This window comes from Canis aureus, chromosome 9 (genome assembly GCF_053574225.1).
Source record: "Canis aureus isolate CA01 chromosome 9, VMU_Caureus_v.1.0, whole genome shotgun sequence".
In the NCBI taxonomy this organism is placed as follows: domain Eukaryota; kingdom Metazoa; phylum Chordata; class Mammalia; order Carnivora; family Canidae; genus Canis; species Canis aureus.
This window is the reverse complement of record NC_135619.1, coordinates 42,709,802-42,728,850: the sequence shown is the minus strand read 5'-3', so window position 1 is coordinate 42,728,850 and position 19,049 is coordinate 42,709,802. Positions and strand designations below refer to the sequence as shown.

Here is a 19,049-nt window from a genome sequence, read left to right as displayed (position 1 = left end):
TTTACCTTGGATACAGGGCACATGGTTCATGACCATGTTAATGAAAGTGATAGGACCCTTCTGGGAGGAGGATGACAGCCTAAAGTATCTTATCTGTTTCAGAAACATTGCTATATGACATGTTATACAAAAGGCCACCAGGACTAATCACCAGAAGATTTAGTCCCAAGGGATTAGCTCTTCAAAATTCTTTTTTTTTTTAAGATTTTATTTATTTATTAGGGAGAGAGAGAAAAAATGGGCAGTGGGGAGGGGCAGAGGAAGAGGGAGAAGCAGATTCCCTGCTAGGCAGGGAGCCAACATGATACATAATGCCAGAACGCTGGGATCATGACCCAAGCCAAAGGCAGACACTTAACTGAGCCACCCAGGCACCCTGTTCTTCAAAATTCTTAAATAGCCTGGAAAAAAAGTAACTTGGACTAGTTCAAAGTACACACACACACACACACACACACACAGAAAGAGAGAAAGAATCTTGGGACAATTGGGGAAATTTAAAAATTTTAAATGGGATATTAGATAATGTTATAGAATTACTTTTTTTATTTTCTTAGGTGTGATATTATTGTCTTTATGTGGGAGAATGTTACCCTTTAGAGATGCATGCTTTATTATTATTAAAGGTTCAGAAAAAATATTTGTCATATGTATATACATGTGTGTACACATGTATACACACACACACACACACACACACACAGAAAAAAAATAATGTCCTGGCTAGATGATCCATTGCCTTATCTCCTCCTTTGTCCTTGACTAGGCTGTTTCACACTCTGCAGATGTAGAAGTTAATCTGTAGAAAATTATAGTAATGCAAATAATTACTGCCCATAGATATGAATATGGTACCTGGTAAAATGCAATCAATGATCACCATATGTATAGTGACCAGTTTTGCGTGCATTTGTAAATTCACCTCAGCATTCCTTACCTGACTGTGGATGTGTATGCCACTTTGAGTTCTCTTCTGAACTAGTTATCATATCTTATTGGTTCCATGAGTTAAATAAAATCTTTGATGTGTTCATTTTATATTTGTATGAGTCTTGATTTTATCCTCTTTTAAATTTTATCCTTTAACATGGGGCAGCCTGGGTGGCTCAACGGTTTAGCGCCGCCTTCACCCCAGGGCATGATCCTGGAGACCCAGGATCTTGTCGGGCTCCCTGCATGGGGCCTGCTTCTCCCTCTGCCTGTGTCTCTGCCTCTCTCTCTCTCTCTGTGTCTCTCATGAATAAATACATAAATTTTAAAAAAAAATTTATCCTTTAACAGTTTATATGAAGGACAAAGATTAGGTGGGAGGTAAACAGATGCTGTCAATTGTTCTGTATATTTGATATTTTTTTATAATAAAACGTTAGAGGGAATTATTAAGAATCAAATCAAAACAAAACACTTAATACCCAAATTTCACCATGGCTACTGTATGTAGACATAAGAAAGATTTCTGAAAAATCAAAATACATGCAGACACACAGATAATGCATTCATATCCCAACTAGGCCTTGACTTTTGTACTTCTGTGGCCATGTTTGCATTACCCAGTTTTAGCAAGAATCCTACCAAATTGGGTTAGTCAGAATTCCCCATCCTTAATATCTGATCATCCTCAGTATCTGACTGAGGATCCTCCACCATCCCCTAGTGATATCTGATCACCCTGGCCTCCTTTAGAAGGAAGCCTGCTAATTGGTTTAGCCAGAATTCCTCCTTTCCCCTGACCATTCCTCTTAGTAAGTTTCTATCCACCAATCCCTCTACCTTGCTCCTTGGCTATAAATTCTCCCTTCCCTTTGTCATATTCAGAGTTGAGCCCAATCTTTCTCCCCTACTGCAAACGTCATTGTAGTAATAAAGTCCTGAATAGAGACTTCCTTTAAAACAAGTGTCACAAATAACTTTTTCCTTAACAATACCACCCACAACTACCGGCAGAGTGACTAAAGTTGAAAAAACCAACAACACCAAATGTTGGTGAGGATGTAGAGCAACCAGAACTCTTATTATACAATGCAAGTAAGGGTATAAAATATACCACCACTCTGGAAAAGGAAAGCAGTTTCTTATAAAACTCAGCATACACCCACCCTATGATCCAACAATTCCACTTTTAGGTCCTTCCTCAACAGAAATGAAAACATATGCTCATAAAAAGACTTCCACAGGAATGTAACATTTACAGCAGTTAATATCCAAAATCTAGAAATAGCTCAGTTGTCCATCAAGAGGAGAAGGGATTAAAAAAATCAATAACAGTGTTAAAAAGAAAACCACAGGCCCAAAATAAAGTAACTTATGCTAGGTCACCAAGCTGGGGCTTAATACCTAACCTAACTGCACTTTCAATCTCCCCCAGAAACGTAATCCTAACCAGTCAAGAATTTTCTGGTCAGTGCCAATAAGGTAACCCTGTCACATGGGCCCTCTCGATGGATGTGACCATGGGAAAAGTGACCTCACCCACAATAAACCTTTTTTTCTGAGTGCCTTTGAAAACTTTTGCCTTTCTGTAGCCCTTTGGTGCTCCTTTCTACTTGCCAGATGGAATGCTGCCCAATTAATGAATTGTTTAATAAAACCAATTAGATCTTCAAATTTATTCAGTTGAATTTTGGTTTTTATTTATTTTTTAATATTTTATTTATTTATTCATGAGAGACACAGACTGAGAGAGAGAGGCAGAGACACAGGCAGAGGGAGAAGCAGGCTCCATGCAGGGAGCCCGATGTGGGACTTGATCCCGGAACTCCAGGATCACACCCTGGACCAAAGGCAGGCACTAAACCGCTGAGCCACCCAGGGATCCCCTGAATTTTGGTTTTTAACAGATTAGGTGGAGCATCAGGATCCAAAGCAAACTTGTGGTGGCATCTGGAGATAACAGAAACAGGTGTGGTACCTTGCAAACCCTTTTGAGTTCACGGTCTGTCTTGCCATTTCTGAGGGCTGCTGGTGAGGTCCTATGGGTGGAGCTCCCCTTCTGACTAGCTTTCCAGTCTGGGGTTATTAGTCGTTCTAGCCCCAGTCTTTAGCCCTAAGTTCAATCTGCAATTCCACATTCCCAGTCCACAGTCCCCAGTAACGGAGTCTGCTGATTTAATCCAGATTGGAAATTGCTGGCGGCACATACAGGGCCTTCTATTAGCCAACCTGTAGTAACTCCTAAACCCCAGCCCTCAGTTCTGTCTTCATATTCCACGCTGGGAACTACATGTAGCAGCTGCAATTCTCCATTTGTTTGGAATCAGTCAACAGTTCCCCTTCTTTGAGGTCTGCTGGTTCAATCTTTTTCCTGGGCCCCTAGTTCTTTGGTTCCTGCTGGTGTCCATGTTTCCATTTCCTCAATACTATTTCTGTTGATGTGCAAATGAGGTAAAGTCTTAACTAAAAGAAAAATAATAAATTTATAATCATAGAATGGATCCTTAAAACCCAAAGAATTAAGTGCTTACCTTCTAGCACATCTGCTTCTTTTATACTTAAGAACTATGGTCCCAGAAGCTATAAATGTCTACACGCCTGTTTTGTGTCCTAAAGAACTTAGTTTGGAAGAACTTAGTTGTCAGAAACCCCAAAATAATGCCAAACAGAGTAAGGCCAGACAGAAGCACAGAATAATTTCCATCCATGGATGACTGATAAAAACCAACTAATGTATTTGGTACTTTCTCTTCCACAGCTTCTATCTAAAGCTAGTCTAGGGACACCTGGGTGGCTCAGCGGTTAAGCGTCTGCCTTTGGCTCAGGGCATGATCCGGGGGTCGAGGATCCGGTCCCACATCGGGCTCTCTGTGAGGACCCTGCTTCTCCCTTTGCCTGTGTCTCTGACTCTCTCTATGTGACTCCCAAGAATAAATAAATAAATCTTTAAAGGAAAAAAAAAAAAAAAAAAAGCCAGTCTATTGATGTAGCAACTTTCATATTATAAACTATCATGTCCCTTCTTCCTGTATCTCTCCAACTCTCCCAGAGGAGGACCCTTCCAGAAAGCGGATTTGCTGCCTGAGACTCATGCTAATGCTGAAAATCCAGTAAAAGAATCATTAGTAGATCAAATGTAAGGCAAGGATTTCCACCACCACAAAAAAAAAAAAAAAAAAAAAAAAAAAAACCCTCAGGAAAAACAAATCACTTCATAAGCAATCCTTACTATGTACCTCTTTTACAGGGAATTCTTTCAATCCTTTATTTTAAATACAAAATACCAATTGGGGTTGACAGAATCAGCCAAAAACAACCTGAGTCAATGTCTTATTTTGGCTACTTATAGAGGTAAGCTGATGGTATCAAGGAAAGATGACAAATTAAGCAGAGATTTAGCAATTACTCCTGAGGATATGAGCTCACACTTCTACATTTAAGTTGCCACTGTTGCAAACTCTTTTAAAGATCATTTTAAAAAGTAAATAGAAAAAAAAAAAAAAAGTAAATTGATGGGACACCTGGGTGGCTTAGTGGTTGAACATCTGCCTTTGGCTCAGGGTGTGATCCTGGAGACCCAAGATCAAGTCCCACATCAGGCTCCTGCATGGAGCCTGCATCTCCCTTTGCCTGTGTCTCCACCTCTCTCTCTGTGTCTCTCATGACTAAATGAATAAAATCTTAAAAAAAAAAAAAAAAAAAAGTAAATAGCAGTTAAGTTGTGGTGATCACAGATATACACCAACTGGACACATTGTAGAAGAATACTAGTGTTACACAAGTGGGCACCTGTAACTTGGGATAAAACATTCTTACCCATATTCAAAAGGGATTTATCCCAAAAAAAACTGAAAATGTGGTCTGGAAAAATATATTAGTTGACCCAAAATGTGGCTCCAGTATGATAAAAATACTAAGGTCAATGATGTATGTGATAATTTTGGAGAAAATTTTTTTTAAAGAAGAAAATGATATTTCTAAATTAGTGTGATTTTACAAAGTACATGATTCTAAACAGGTACATGTACCTAAATTTAAAATGTAAATTTTGTAAATAGACATTTGATTTGTTTACCTATGTACTTAAAAATACATGTTTTTTATTTTATTTTATTTATTTATTTGAGAGAGAGTGAGTGAGCACAGAGAGAGAGGGAGAAGCTGACTCCCCACTGAGCAGGGAGCCTGATGAGTGGTTCGATTCCAGGACCCCGAGATCACAACCTGAGCTGAAGGCAGACACCTAACAGACAGCCACCAAGGTGCCCTCCAAAAAAAATACATGTATTTTCAAGTTAGAAAAAACTGGGGGGACTTTTTAAATAGGGACATTGGGGGAAATTTGATATTTGGAATTATCTTAAGAGTTGAGCAACATGATATACGCTAAATTTCAATAAAGCAAAACTGATTCACCATAGCTAGCCTGTTGATCATGTAGCCACACAGAGCTCTGGTCCCTTCTATCAGAAGCACAAAAAACTAGTAAGCTTGATCATATTTAGTGACTTGTTTCACCTGCATTTAATAATCTTTCAGAGATTATAACTTGAAACAGGCCCACAGTAGGCATCCAGGATTCATTCCTGGACCCCTGATGTTCCCTCTGTCAGGATCTACAGTGGCACAATGCTTAACACTTAGAGTCAGCTCTTCAGTCTGTCTCCATCCCTCCCCACCATCCACTCCCAACCCCACTAGCTTCACCCATCCAGCTGAACTAATTTCCTCCCACAGCCAACCTGCCCCCTCCTCCACCCGAATAAGGTGGAGTCTTCCTTCCAAACATCTCCTCTGACTGGAATGGCTGCCCCCCAACTCCATCCTTTACAACCCAACATTCTCCATGAAGTTGTCCTAACCACCTCAGCTCACAACATATTGCTTCTACTCTCCCAAACCCTTGTGCAATGCAGTCATAATTTAGCACTTACTTACATGCTTTTGTAAATTATTGTGGTTGCTTCAGGCACATTCTTTTTTTCTAAGAGGAACGAATTTTGAGGGCAGGAACTGAGACTGATAATCCTTCTAGTCAACTCTTCACAGTTGACTGTCACTTGACTGAATGCTGTCTAACAACCTCATGCCATTTCAAGTGAAGTATGCTTCTGTAAACCACTGCTTTTGGCAAACTGGCTACCTCTGAAACTGTGCCAGTTTTAACCTACTGGCCTGAAACATCTTGCTTTCTAGCACTGTAAAAAATTCTCCATGCACCAACCCATCAGCAAAACAGCTTGTCAAGGTAGAAATCTTTTAAAATACCCAGAACCTGACCACCGCCCATTACCTCTACTATCACAGCCCTGAACTAAGCTGCCATTGTCCATCACCTAGAGTATTGTAACAGCCTCCTAACTGGTCCCCCTGCACCCATCCTCCCCTCCTCACAATCCCAATAGTGAGCAACATGGGTCTGTTAAAATGCTACTCAGATTGGGTCAAAACTCTAAGATCATGCATTTGTCTGACTCGTGGCAGGAAACAGATGGCACAAAGTGGGTGATGTGAGCGGAGTTGATAAAGGAACTAGTTACAGAAGTGTGGGCAGGTGTAGGGAAACCACACAAGAGAGTGCAGTACTCTAAGGCAGGCAACACAGGGTACTCGATCCCCTCCTAGGCCTGAAAAGTGTGAAGAGAAGGGGTGGGCAGGGTGCCAGAGAGCAACAATGGAAGGCACCTGCTAAGAGTTGTGACCTAGTCTAGAGACCCTCCAGACCACCCAGTCTGTCAGGAAAGGAGTAAACATGCTGAGTAAACATCTCATTCTCTCTTTCTCTCATCTCCCCTATCAATATCCCCCATGGCCAAATACACCCAGAAGCCATAAGGCAAGGGAGCCTATCCATGAAGGTCCACCTCTTGGGGAACACCTGCAGAGCAGATGGAAAAGGGTACAGTGGATCTGGGGAGGTAAAAAGACGCTATCTAACCAAATGGCTTCCCATCTCAATCAGCATATCTTAAAGTATACTTACAATGGTCTGGAAGGCCCTACATGATCTGACCTCATCTCCTATTCTCCTGTTTACTAACCTCTCTCCTCACACTGACTCTCTACTCACCAGGCACTAGGGAGGCCTCAAGTCCTTCATACTTGTTGCTTTCTCTGCCCAGAATGCTTCTCCCCCAGACACACACAGCCTGATCCCTCACTTATTTCAGGTGTCAGCTCAAGTGGCAGGCACATCGTCAGAGGGTTTCCCTTACCACTTTATATAAAAACCTTTCCTGCTCTTACCCCATGAATTCCTGGCATACTTCATTTCTCTTATCCTATTTCTTTTTCTCTACAGCACTTCTTATTAAAATTAGATAGATATATAAATGTATGGATAGTTTTTTTTCCTTTTTTTGTTGACTGCCTCCCTGGCCTAGAAGAAAAGTTTCATAAAGGCAGCAGCTTGGCCTCTTTTGTTCATTGCCTTACATCCAGTACCTTTAACAGTGCCTGGCACATAGAAGACACTCATTTGCTGAATGAATAAAAATGTGAGTGAACAGAACAGAAGAATCCATAGCTAAGCGCTCTTTACACTATTTATAGATTTAAATAATTTAATTTAAATAATTTAACTAATATAATAATTAAATTTAAATTAAAAATAATTTTACTTTAATTTAAATTGATAATCAGACAGGAAACAGAGACAAGCATTTGTTCTTATTGGTAATGGCACAAAATTGAACCCTGTCATTAAATCCCTATGAAAAAATGGACAGAACCAAAAGAATAACTAGTTTCTTCTGTAGACAATGCCTCCTAACAAGGTTGGTATTTCTTATGATATACCTCATCATTAACCTACCCACCTAGTACCTCTCTAAGCTTCAGTTTTCTCATCTGTGAAATGGGAAAAGATTGACTGATACAATGTATGGAGAGCATTTAGCACAGAACTGGGACTCCGTAAATGGATGCTGCTATGATTATTAGTAGTGCTGAAACTGAGGTAACCATCTATATGAGACACTACATCATCTTTCTACTCTCTAGAACTGTTTATCCCAGACTTTAAAAATGTGAACTGGAAGAATGACATGTTAAAGACATACAGGATGCTTTATTATCTATCACATAGTTGGGCCTACATTTGAAAGACACCCTATAATAACAATGTTCCATATCAGAGCCTAGCCTTGTCCTTGGCTGACCCTTTGACAGCCCAGAATCTTGTTGCATCCATTTTTGCATCACTTATTACACCTAGACACTTAGAGTATAAGTGCTAGTATTTCCTGGCAGGAACTAAGCAGGGGTGCTCTACTGGCAGGGGAGGGGGGGGGGCGGTTAGCAGTATAGGAAAAAGAGAGCATAGCAGTAAAACTTCTAATAATATTCCTGTTTTCTGACTTGCCCCTTGAACCATGGAAATCTCTGTCCTGTACGCTAAATTAATAGATGAGCTTCTGATTTCCTTTTCTTTTCTTTTCTTTTAAGATTTATTTATTTATTTGAAAGAGAGAGCAAGAAAGCATAAGCATGGGGGAACAGTAGAGGAAGAGGGAAACGCAGGCTCCCCATCAAGCAGGAAGGCTGATGCGGGGCTCAATCCCAGGACCCCGGGATCATGACCTGAGCCTAAGGCAGACACCCAACCAGCTAAGCCACCCAGGAGGTCCTGATTCCTTTTTCTCCACTAGAATTCCGTCCATATGCCTATCTTCTGGGTCAATTAACTACATAAAAAGTGACCCAATAGTTTCATGTCACATGAAAAGGAAAAGGCTTGACCTGAATAAACTCTACAGTCTGCCACTTAGGAATACTGCAAAGATCCTGTAGGTTTTTCATTGATGGGAGATTTCTTTGCAATCTTTTGCAAAAGGCTTCTGTAGAAAGACACACTGGTGGGTTAACTAAGCTGAGGAGCTACATTCAAAAGGTAAGGGTTAAAACCCATGTGGCATAAATCTCCAGTTACAATATTCTTTCTGCTGTTATGTGTATAACCGTGTATTCAAGTCTTTTGTTATGAATGCATAATTATATTCATAGTCATAAATATAAAATATGATAACTATCACTACTAATTTTGCCCAATTACAGGCTTCCAAGTTCGGGTGTGAAAGTCAAAGCAAGTCTCCTAGGTTAAGCCTGGGTACTATCTTACTAAGAGATCTAACTTTATTTGTTAATACTACAGCCCGATACTACTTGTTAGTACTAAAAAGGATCATCTCAACCACTTCTAGTGACGGGTGGGCATACATTTCCACAATAACCTGGGAACAATTCCAAATGGAGAATGAAAAGAAAAACAAAAGAGTTCACTACCGACTCCTCGAACACTTGTCGAAGGGACAGGTTCGAGGCCTCAGTGAATGAAGGGTGAGTTGTCTAAAATGCATTCTTTTATTATGGCGCTTTCCGAACAGTACTGTTTTCCTCAACAGGGCTGTGCCACGCTCATGATCAGAAGCTGTTTTATTTCTTTGTATTTCCAGCGTTTAACATTGTGCCCGTCCCTTTGCTGGGGCTCGAACGATTGAATCCCAAAGCGCCCACTCACGAGGCAGGCCCTACACCTGGCACTGTGGCTCAGCAATCAAGCAGATCCGGAACGGCAGGAGCGCGGTCTGGCCGCTCCTCCTCACCTCCACGTCCCAGCACTGCGAGCAGGGTTAGGGAAGCGCAGCATCCATCCGACCACCTCCCACTGTCCCGGCGGAGTGAAACCGGCGGTCCGACCGGCCCGGGCTGCTGCGGTCCTCCAGGCACAGCACACGATCCTCTCCGCTTCCTTCGGCAGAGAGGACCCAGGTACTGTCCTCGCCTCCAAACCCAACCCTGACGCCGACCCTCTCCCCAACCTGGCCCCACAAACGCTCCATTCCCCAACCCGACCCAGCCTGGGCGCCCAGAGCTTCCCAGAGGGGAGGCGCCGCGGTGCACTGTGGGAGTCGTAGTTCATCGGTGAGTTCCGCACGCCTACGGCCCTGCGGACGGGACTCCCGCTCCCAGAAGCCCCCGCGTGGGCGCCTCGCTCAGTCCGGCCGCCTCACCTGTTCTACGGACGTGACTGTTTCCACCGAGTCGTCCTGCAACCGCTCCCGCGCGTGCTCGGGCCTCAGACTGTACAGCGGCTCTGACCAGACAGGGGAGGAAGATGGAGGGCAATAGTAGGTGAAGGAACTCGGAGAAGCCATGGTCAGGAGAGCAGCGGGCGGTGTATAGGACTCCCTTCGTCAAACAACAACGCGCATTGAAACTCAAGCGGGCTAAAGCGCTACGGAGAGCGGGTCGAGTCAAAAAGACTTTGAACGCGAATCGCTCTCCACCCACCCACACAGCTTCGGGGAGAGGGTTACTGGGATGCTGCTGCCCCCCATTGGGCAAGAGGAGCTGCTGCAGGAGGCTCAGCTGCCTGGAGCGCACGGAAGGACGGATGGGTCTCTCCAATCTGGATTTCATTTCCGAGAGATGGTGTAGGACTCCTCGGGTCGTTGTGCAAATTAACACACGCAGGCACGCACACTTCGACATTGTGCTAATTGTCGCCTAATTGCAATGGCAGTCGTTCGCAGTTTCGGATGCCCAAGAACTGTGAAACTCAAAAAACATTTTTTGACACATCTCCTGACTCAGACACACTATCGCTAATAGAATTACTGTGCACCTTTGGGTGCGTGGGAGCCGCCCAGGAGAAACCGTCGGCTTCTCAACGAGGGAATTGCCTTCTCGGTACTCAGGGATGGAGGGAAGAGGCATTGTAGTTGTCTCCTATTGTCCCCCAGGGAGCCACAATACAGTAGTAGGGTCTAAAGCGCAGTAAAAGGAACAAGTATAAGTGAAACGACAAAGGAAATACTCGTTTATCAGGCAGTTTTTTAGGGAGCACCTACTATATGTCAAACAGTGTGCTAGGCCCTAGGTATACAAAAGTGAACAAAACAAACAAGCTCCCTGCCCCTAGGAACCTTATAGTCTAGTGGAATTGACAGAATTAATGAATGAACGCAATAATATATGAAGACTTGCCATAAATGGTATGAAAGAAAATAACAGTCTACAAGAGACTGAAAGGAGGACTGGACTAATTAGATTGGGTGGTCAGGCCAAGCCCCTCTGAGGCCTCTCTTAGACCCAAAGGATGACAAGGAGCCATCCACATGAACAATATGGGGAAGAGCTCCACTAGAGGAAGCAACAGTAAGTCTGAGAGAACACTGCCACAAATATACTTATGTATGTGTTTTAATTATAATGATTTAATCTAAAGGTATTCAGAATAAACAATTCTTATTGAGTAGGATTAATCATCATATATGCCTCCATAAAAATGTTAAAGTTGTGATTTTAGGGAAATCCTGTCTTTGGACAAGGAATAGAAGAGACTCTCTTTCAGGGTCCTGAAAGGACTACGTCAAAATTATAATGCCAAGAATTGGGGGAGGGGGCAGAAGATACTGTAATAACAGGCCTTCCAGATAGACTTGGCCCTGTCCAGACTTGGACAACTTCCTGCTCAGGGTATTTTACTCTGTTGCCCCTCAATTCCAAGTCACACGTCTGGAACCCAAGGAACTGTGGTGTGGCATTTCACAACCAACCATTCCCCTTTTATCCGTCTCTGGTGTTAAATAGAAGCTCTCAGAAAGATCCTAAAGATGAGGCTGGGATGGCCTAAAGTCCTCAGACAAGTAAACACTATCACCATGTTCATTGCAGTGGTACTGTTGCTAAGTTAAGTCCTGTAGGTGGCAAAATGTTTCTAAATCTGAGAATAAATGACCCTGTGTGGGTTAGGGTCATGGATATGGCTGCACTGTACTTCCCTCTCTGTTGGCATCTTATTGTCTTTCTCTTGGTTCTGTTTTGAAAAGAAAAGACAGTCTGATAAAGTCTGAGTCACATCTGAAGATTCAGCCTTCTTTGTAAAGAGTTCCTTTGCTGGCTAGAAATTTAAATTGAGCTACTGAAAGAGTTGCTGGAACAGTTTTGTAACAAATTGTTATATCTGTTACAGGTGCACCTAAAGCAATTGCAAATTGTATTTGAGAAATAGAAACCCATTTTTGAAATGTAGTGTCTTCTGCAATGGGATCTGAAAGGGGTATGGCAAGAGTGTCCTGCAGAATACCGTCTATTATCAATAGGTATTTGTTGAGTCCCCATTATGTGCTGGGCACTTATGAGCTAAGTACTGAGGAGACAGTGGTAAAAAAACAAAAAACACAGTCTCAGCCCTTACAGGGCTCATGATTTACCAGAAGAAACAGACATTAAACAATCATTACAAAGTTGACTATTTCATTACAGTTGGGGGAAATGGCAGGCACATAGGCCATGGTGAGATTATATAATGGAAATTTCCTAGAAGATCAGGAAATACTCACATGAGAAAATGAGTTAATTAATGCAGCGTGAAGGGACATCCCAGGCAGAGGAAACCCAGCAACATCAAAGAGCAAGTGAAACAAGGAATGAAAAATATGAGGAGTTTGTACTCCACATAGCATTGAGAGGATTGTTCAGTCTTGGATCATCAATTGCCCACCAGTTGTCCTTCCTCTAGGTTTGATAAAAACCACTGGTTCAAGAAGAAGAATGAATATAAATACTGGCAGTATGGCAAAGAATTATATGCTTACGGGAGAAAATAATGATAATAGCAACTGTAGCTTGGACTGCAGATGGTTTGGGGTTATTTTACTCAAACCCCTTGTATTTTTCTAAATTAAGCTGTGAATTGTAATTGTCTCCTCAAAAATAATATAAAATGTGGATAGTAAGTACTATTTTGTTCTTTCAGGAGCAAGAAAACAAGAAAAAAAAATTAATGACCCAAATGAACCACTAGAGGTGGCTCCTCACCCTGGAGTAAGCTTGCAGAGTCCGCTTTAAACCTGTTCTCAAGGCATTGCTCACAGAAGCCCATATGTCTGCGTGAATTGTTTTCTTTTAATATCTTCTGAAAGAATATAATAATACACATTTTATAAAGATTATAAAATGGAAAGAACCCATCTGTTACCTGCTAGATAATTAATTTCCTCCTCTACCAACATCTGTGGCCTCCTGTTCTGTCCTCCATGTCTGTCCTGTTTCCTGGGACAGAAGACAGCAGCCCCGCTCTTACAGAGGGGACCACTTCCACCTCCTCCCCCCATGCCCTACCCGTGGATGTTAGTTATCCCTTGCCTCTCTTAAAACATCAAGTACGTTATCCTTGTACTTGATTATGCCCATCACCCTCAAACAGGCTACTTCTTCATTCTTGGGGGGAGGGGGACATTTTTAAACCTATTAATTCCACTCTCCTTTGACCACCTTCCCATTACCCATTTCCTCCCTACCAGTGTCTCCAATTCCTCTCCTCCAAGTACCTCCTGAACCCATTCCCATCTGGCTTCTCCATCAATTCTTGTCAAGTCCCAGTTAAACCCCATGTTGCTAAGTCCAAGGGCCACTTCTCAGTCCCCATCTGTCCTCCTGCTTGACTTCCTAGCAATATTTGTTATTAGCAGTTCCCTTCCTATGGTGTCTAGCACTAGCCTTTGCCTCTTCTTTGTCTTCCTGACACCGTAACTTGGGAGCATCCCCAGGACTCTGTCTCCACTCATCACCTGCGAACTCAGTTAGTCTAAGTATTTTAAATACCACACTGTTGGATTGGAAATTCCCTCATATCTCTAGCCTGGGTCTCTCTCTCTCCTGAACTCCTACTTCGCATCTAATATCCTGTTTGCACTTCCACTTACATGTTGAACAGGCGTCTCAAACAGTATGTCCACCACAGAGCTGCTGGCCTTCCCTTCCAGACCCGTACACACAGCCTACCCCATCTGTTGTGCTAACTCCATCCCTCCACTTGGAGTCTGTCCTTGATGTCTTTGTCTCACTACCCATAAGTCTTGTTGAAGACATATCCAGAATCTGACCACCGCGAATCGATTCCACCGCTAGTGTCTGGTCCAAGCCACCATCATGTTACTTGGATGACCTGAGCCGAAGGCAGATGCTTAACCGACTGAACCACCCAGGCACCCCAAAATCAAGGTCCTTGACCATGGCCTAGAAAGCCCCAAAGACATGGTGTTTACTCCTAGTACTTTCCCGCTTACTCACTCTGTCCCTCACACTGGTGTCTCACTGGTCTTTGGACAGTCCAGGCACATGCTGTCCTCGGAAGGCTTATGTTCACTCTCCCTTCTCTGCCATGTTCTCTGCCCACAGGTATAGACAAGGCTTGTCCACCTACTCCTTGCAGTCTTTCCTCAATTCTTTAGCTTAACTCAAATTCCTTTCCTATCAAGCCTTTCCTGAGCTCCCCATACAAAGCTGAAATGCCACCGTCTTGCACTAATACTGTGTTTACTTTTCTCATGCATAGCACTTACACTAGGTTGACAGACCTTATATTTAATGTATCATTTTAATTACCAGAAGATAAGCTCTCAGGGCAGAGATTTTTGTACATTCATTGCTTATTCTCTGGCACATAACAGGCATTGGGTAAGTTAAATGATTTGAGTGATTTCTAGTCACTGTAATAAACATTTTGAGTACTCATTTCTATAACCTACTATAGAAGATAAAGACAGTGAACATAATACTGGCCTTACCTGTCAGGAGCTCACTAGCTAAAAAAAACAGGCACTATATAAATACAGAATAAATAAATATATTTAAGTAAATATAGAACAAAATACTTAAATACATATAAACAAGACACAATACATACACAAAATGCAGTGGAGGAAGAAGAAAGCAGTAGTTAATTTTAATCTATTTAATGAGGATAGCACCTTAATATGTAATATTTGTGTTTAGCGATACTTTCTTTTTTAGAAAATAGTTATTTCAGAGGGGAAGTGGAGGAGGGGCAAAGGGAGAGGGAGAGAGAGAATCTCGAGCAGACACAGGACTCAATCTCACAACCCTGAGATCATGACCTGAGTGGAAACCAAGACTCAGACACTCAACCGACTGCACCACCCAGGCACCCCTATTTAGTAATACTTTCTTTTTTTTTTTTTTTTAATTTATTTATTTATGATAGTCACAGAGAGAGAGAGGCAGAGACACAGGCAGAGGGAGAAGCAGGCTCCATGCACCGGGAGCCCGACGTGGGATTCGATCCCGGGTCTCCAGGATCGCGCCCTGGGCCAAAGGCAGGCGCCAAACCGCTGCGCCACCCAGGGATCCCGGTAATAATTTTTTAAAGACTACATTAGAGTTTAGAAATCGTGAAATTTTATTTTCTATTACTTTCTGTAGCATACAAAAGGAAGTATAAAAAGCTTCAAATTATTCAAAAAAGAATAGTTTTCTGAATATAGTGATTTTATGGCACAGTGAATAACTGGGCTTCTCAGAAATCAATAAATCATCAATTACACTTGTATTATTTTATTGTCATATACTGATATAAAATTAATCAAATTATATATTATTAATCATTACATATACTCTATTACTGAATACTTGTACAAAAGTGTTGACTCTTAGTCCCCTTTGATCACAGCAAACACTATTTTACCAGCGGATACAAAATTGAAGCCAATTAAGGAGCATTGTTCACAATGAGAAGGCTGAGAAATGATTTTTTTTTTTTAAGGTTTTATTATTTGAGAGAAAGAGAGAGAGAGCCTGAGCAGGGGGAGGGAGAGGGAGGAGCAAGCTCCCCACTGAGCAGGGAGCTAGATTTGGAGCTTGATCCCAGGACCCAGGGATCATGACCTGAGCCAAAGACAGACTCCCAACCAACTGAGCCACCCAGGTGCCCCTGAGAAAAGATTTTAAAAGCTGTTGAGAGACAATGTCAGGGGTACACACTCCAGAGCATACCCGTGACTCTCAACCTAGGCCGTGACTTTGAAAATATAGAATCTCCCAGGTACCAGCCCAGGCCCACAAAGTCAAAATCCCTTGGTCCAGAGACCCAGTACATGCATCTTTTTTTTTTTTTTTAAGATTTTATTTATTTATTCATGAGAGACACAGAGAGGCAGACACAGGCAGAGGGAGAAGCAGGCTCCATGCAGGGAGCCCAATGCGGGACTCGATCCCAAGTCTCCAGGATCATGCCCTGGGCTGAAGGCGACGGCGATGCTAAACTGCTAAACCTCTGAGCCACTGGGGCTGCCCCCAGTGCATGCATTTTTTAAAGCACCACATGTGATGCTGATACACAGGTAGAGTTGGGAGCTGCCAGGAACCTTCCTACACAGCAGAAATGCTGGCTGTCCACCAGAGTTCTGCTCCCTTTCCATAGCAGGTAGTCACAGCTGGGCACTGGTTGTCCAACAGTCCCTCTGCATTTAGGCAGGGCCTGCTGACTGAGTTCTGAACAGGGGAACACGGGCAAGAGTGATATCCACCACACCCAGGCCTGACCCCTTAAACCCTACTGGATCCTCTATTTCCTTTCTTCCCCTTTCCCCCAGCAGGATGTCAGTGCCCCGGGCAGGCCTCCATATTCAAACGAACTTCCGGCTCCGTGTTCTAAAAGTTCAAAATCTCAGGTAACAAAGAGATCTTAAGTGTTTTCTTCCACTGGACAGATATCCATAATCCCTTTAGAGATTTGAAATTATTTTCTGGACAAATATTGTGACCTCTTTCAAATTGTATATTATTGTTACTCCTTTCAAATAGTCTTTTCATATTGCTGACTTATGACTACAGGGTCAACCCTCCCCTCCCCTGTTGAGGTTCCCAAAGTTTCATCTTCCTTACAGACTATCACGGGTCCCCTCCTCCCCTGCAGTGTACAAGGCAGTCTTAGAGGGGGTCTCAGGGGTATAGTTAGAAAAAGAAAGCCTATAATCTTGAAATGTGGGGGACTGGAGGGTGGTATTCCCCAATCCTTGCTAGGCGGGCACTTTCCTCCATCCTTCCTACGAGGCTTTGCTTATAAAAGAGCATGTCTTGCTTTTAAATTGAGTCCCACAGTGGGAGTCCTTACTGAAGATAGCAGAGCATCTGCCACCCTGGGTGCCTAAATGACTTCGTAGCACAGAGCCACTCCCATTCCCACCTCCTTGCTGCCCAACACACTTTACATGAGAGGGATGTCTTTATGTGTGAGTGCCTGAGATTTTAGGATTCATCTGTTACAGTATCTAACATTGCCTTAACATACATAAAATGAATGACTTCATTCCTACATAGATTCCTATCTGCAGGTTATATCTTGTCCCCACTCCAACCCCCAAACATAACTTTGACAGTAAAAGACTGATATGACATACATCGATTGGTTGGTGGTTACTAGTTATGTCTTCTCAACTCTAGTCTCATAAAGGGAAGAATCTTCTGAGGTTTTCCCATCATGAAATCCTCCCATCGACAATCCAATCTAGACCACCTATTAGGAAGCCACAGGAGCAACTTAACTTTCATTTCTTGTTCCAAGATAATGAAATCATTCTGAAAAACTATCTGCACAGGGAGTAACTGATGAGGCTCCTGGATTGGTTCTTTATCATGGGTTAAATTTGTATCCCCCACCCCCTAATTCATATGCTGAAGTCCTAAACTGTAAACCCTCAGAATGTGACTTATTTTGAGAGGTAGATACTTTAAAGAGGTAATTAAGGTAAAATGAGGTCATCTGTTTGGGCCCTAAGGCAATGTGACTGATTTCTTTGTGAGAGGAGAAGAGAAGGGCACAGAAAGGCTCAGAGCAGGAACAGGAAGATGGCCAGGTGGAAGGAGGGAGGACTCAGATAAATCCAACCCTGCTAACACCTTGACCTTGGACTTCAGCCTCGAGAACTGTGAGAAAATAAACTGCTGTTTAAGCCACCCAGTATGTGGTACTTTGTGATGGCAGCCCGAGCTAATACAGTCCTGAAGCCAGTGGCCTGGACTCCAAGGACAACCTGAAGTGGTACTCTGGGTCATTCTGTGTTGGCTTGAATTACCATCAGAATTGTTTTCTTTGGTCTCCAACCCCAATATGCATCCCTGACAACTTGTCTTCTTCCCTCTTCCCTTGTCATTTCAGACTCTTTCCCCCTTTCTCTATCTATTAGAGATAGAAAGAGAAAAGGATGGGGCACCTAGCTGGCTCAGTAGGTAGAGCATGCAATTCTTGATCTCGGGGTTGTTAAGTTTGAGTTTCATGTTGGGTATAGAGATTACTTAAAAATAAAATCTTAGGGCAGCCCAGGTGGCTCAGCGGTTTAGCGCTGCCTTCAGCCCAGGGCCTGATCCTGGAGATCCGGGATCGAGTCCCACATCGGGCTCTCTGCATGGAGCCTACTTCTCCCTCTGTCTGTGTCTCTCTCTCTCTGTCTCTCTCTCTCTGTCTCTCATGAATAAATAAATAAAATCTTTAAAAAAAAAACATTAGGGATCCCTGGGTGGCGCAGCGGTTTGGCGCCTGCCTTTGGCCCAGGGCGCGATCCTGGAGACCCAGGATCGAATCCCACATCAGGCCTCCCGGTGCATGGAGCCTGCTTCTCCCTCTGCCTATGTCTCTGCCTCTCTCTCTCTGTGACTATCATAAATTAAAGAAAAGAAAAAAAAAAAACGTTAAAAAATAAAACATTAAAAAATAAAAATAAAATCTTAAAAAAGAGGATATGAATGGAGGACCTACTGAAGTGATGAGGAAGGGAGGTTCCATGCTATTTCTCCTAACCTTGAGATAAGGTGAAAATCCTATAAAGTGAGCACATCAGCTTTGTCACCCAAAGTTGGAAACACAGGTGTGAGTCTGGAAGATGTGTAAGGGTTTTGCTCGTGAGGAGCCCCATAGTCCAGCTGTGTTGGTCTCAGCGGTGGGCTGCCTATGGGCCAACACTCTGGCTATTCCGCTGTGGCCATGGTAGATCCCACAGTGGTGCCCCTGCTGACTGTTTAAACAGGGAGCATGCTCAGTGTCCGGGCTGGGGGTGGCAGGAAACAGGGGCAGGCACTTGTCTCTCCCTGGTAAAAGAATGAGTATAACATAACTGAGAAACTGATTCTTGGGGGCTTCTTGTGAGAGGGAAATCCGGCAACCATTCTCGGACGTCTCCCAGCCCTGCTGAAACCTGTCCTAGTGCAAGCTGACCTCAACTAGGGAGGATGCCAGAATGTCCCACTGGATGCTGACATAAGGAGGTGAAATTGGGTGTGTATAAAGCCCCTGGTTAAAGCAAACTTTGTTGTCCTCA

The 19,049-nt window shown here is 43.0% G+C and overlaps 2 protein-coding genes across 3 annotated transcripts in view; one reads left to right on the top strand and one right to left on the bottom strand.

Annotated features, from left to right (window-relative positions):
- Positions 1 to 10,184, bottom strand: part of FNTB (farnesyltransferase, CAAX box, subunit beta) — a 64,973-nt gene extending 54,789 nt beyond the window's left edge. Inside the window, exon 1 of one of the 2 annotated variants that reach the window (XM_077909630.1) lies at positions 9,942 to 10,184. In XM_077909630.1, coding sequence (XP_077765756.1) covers positions 9,942 to 10,085 — 144 coding nt within the window. In that variant the 5' untranslated portion in view covers positions 10,086 to 10,184. The remainder of the gene's footprint in view (positions 1 to 9,941) is intronic. The other variant, XM_077909629.1, reaches the window with a different exon arrangement.
- The window catches only part of RAB15 (RAB15, member RAS oncogene family), a 35,295-nt gene continuing 26,192 nt past the window's right edge, over positions 9,947 to 19,049 (top strand). The window contains exon 1 of the mRNA XM_077909636.1: positions 9,947 to 11,088. Within this exon, the coding sequence (XP_077765762.1) occupies positions 11,049 to 11,088 (40 nt within the window). The 5' untranslated portion in view covers positions 9,947 to 11,048. The remainder of the gene's footprint in view (positions 11,089 to 19,049) is intronic.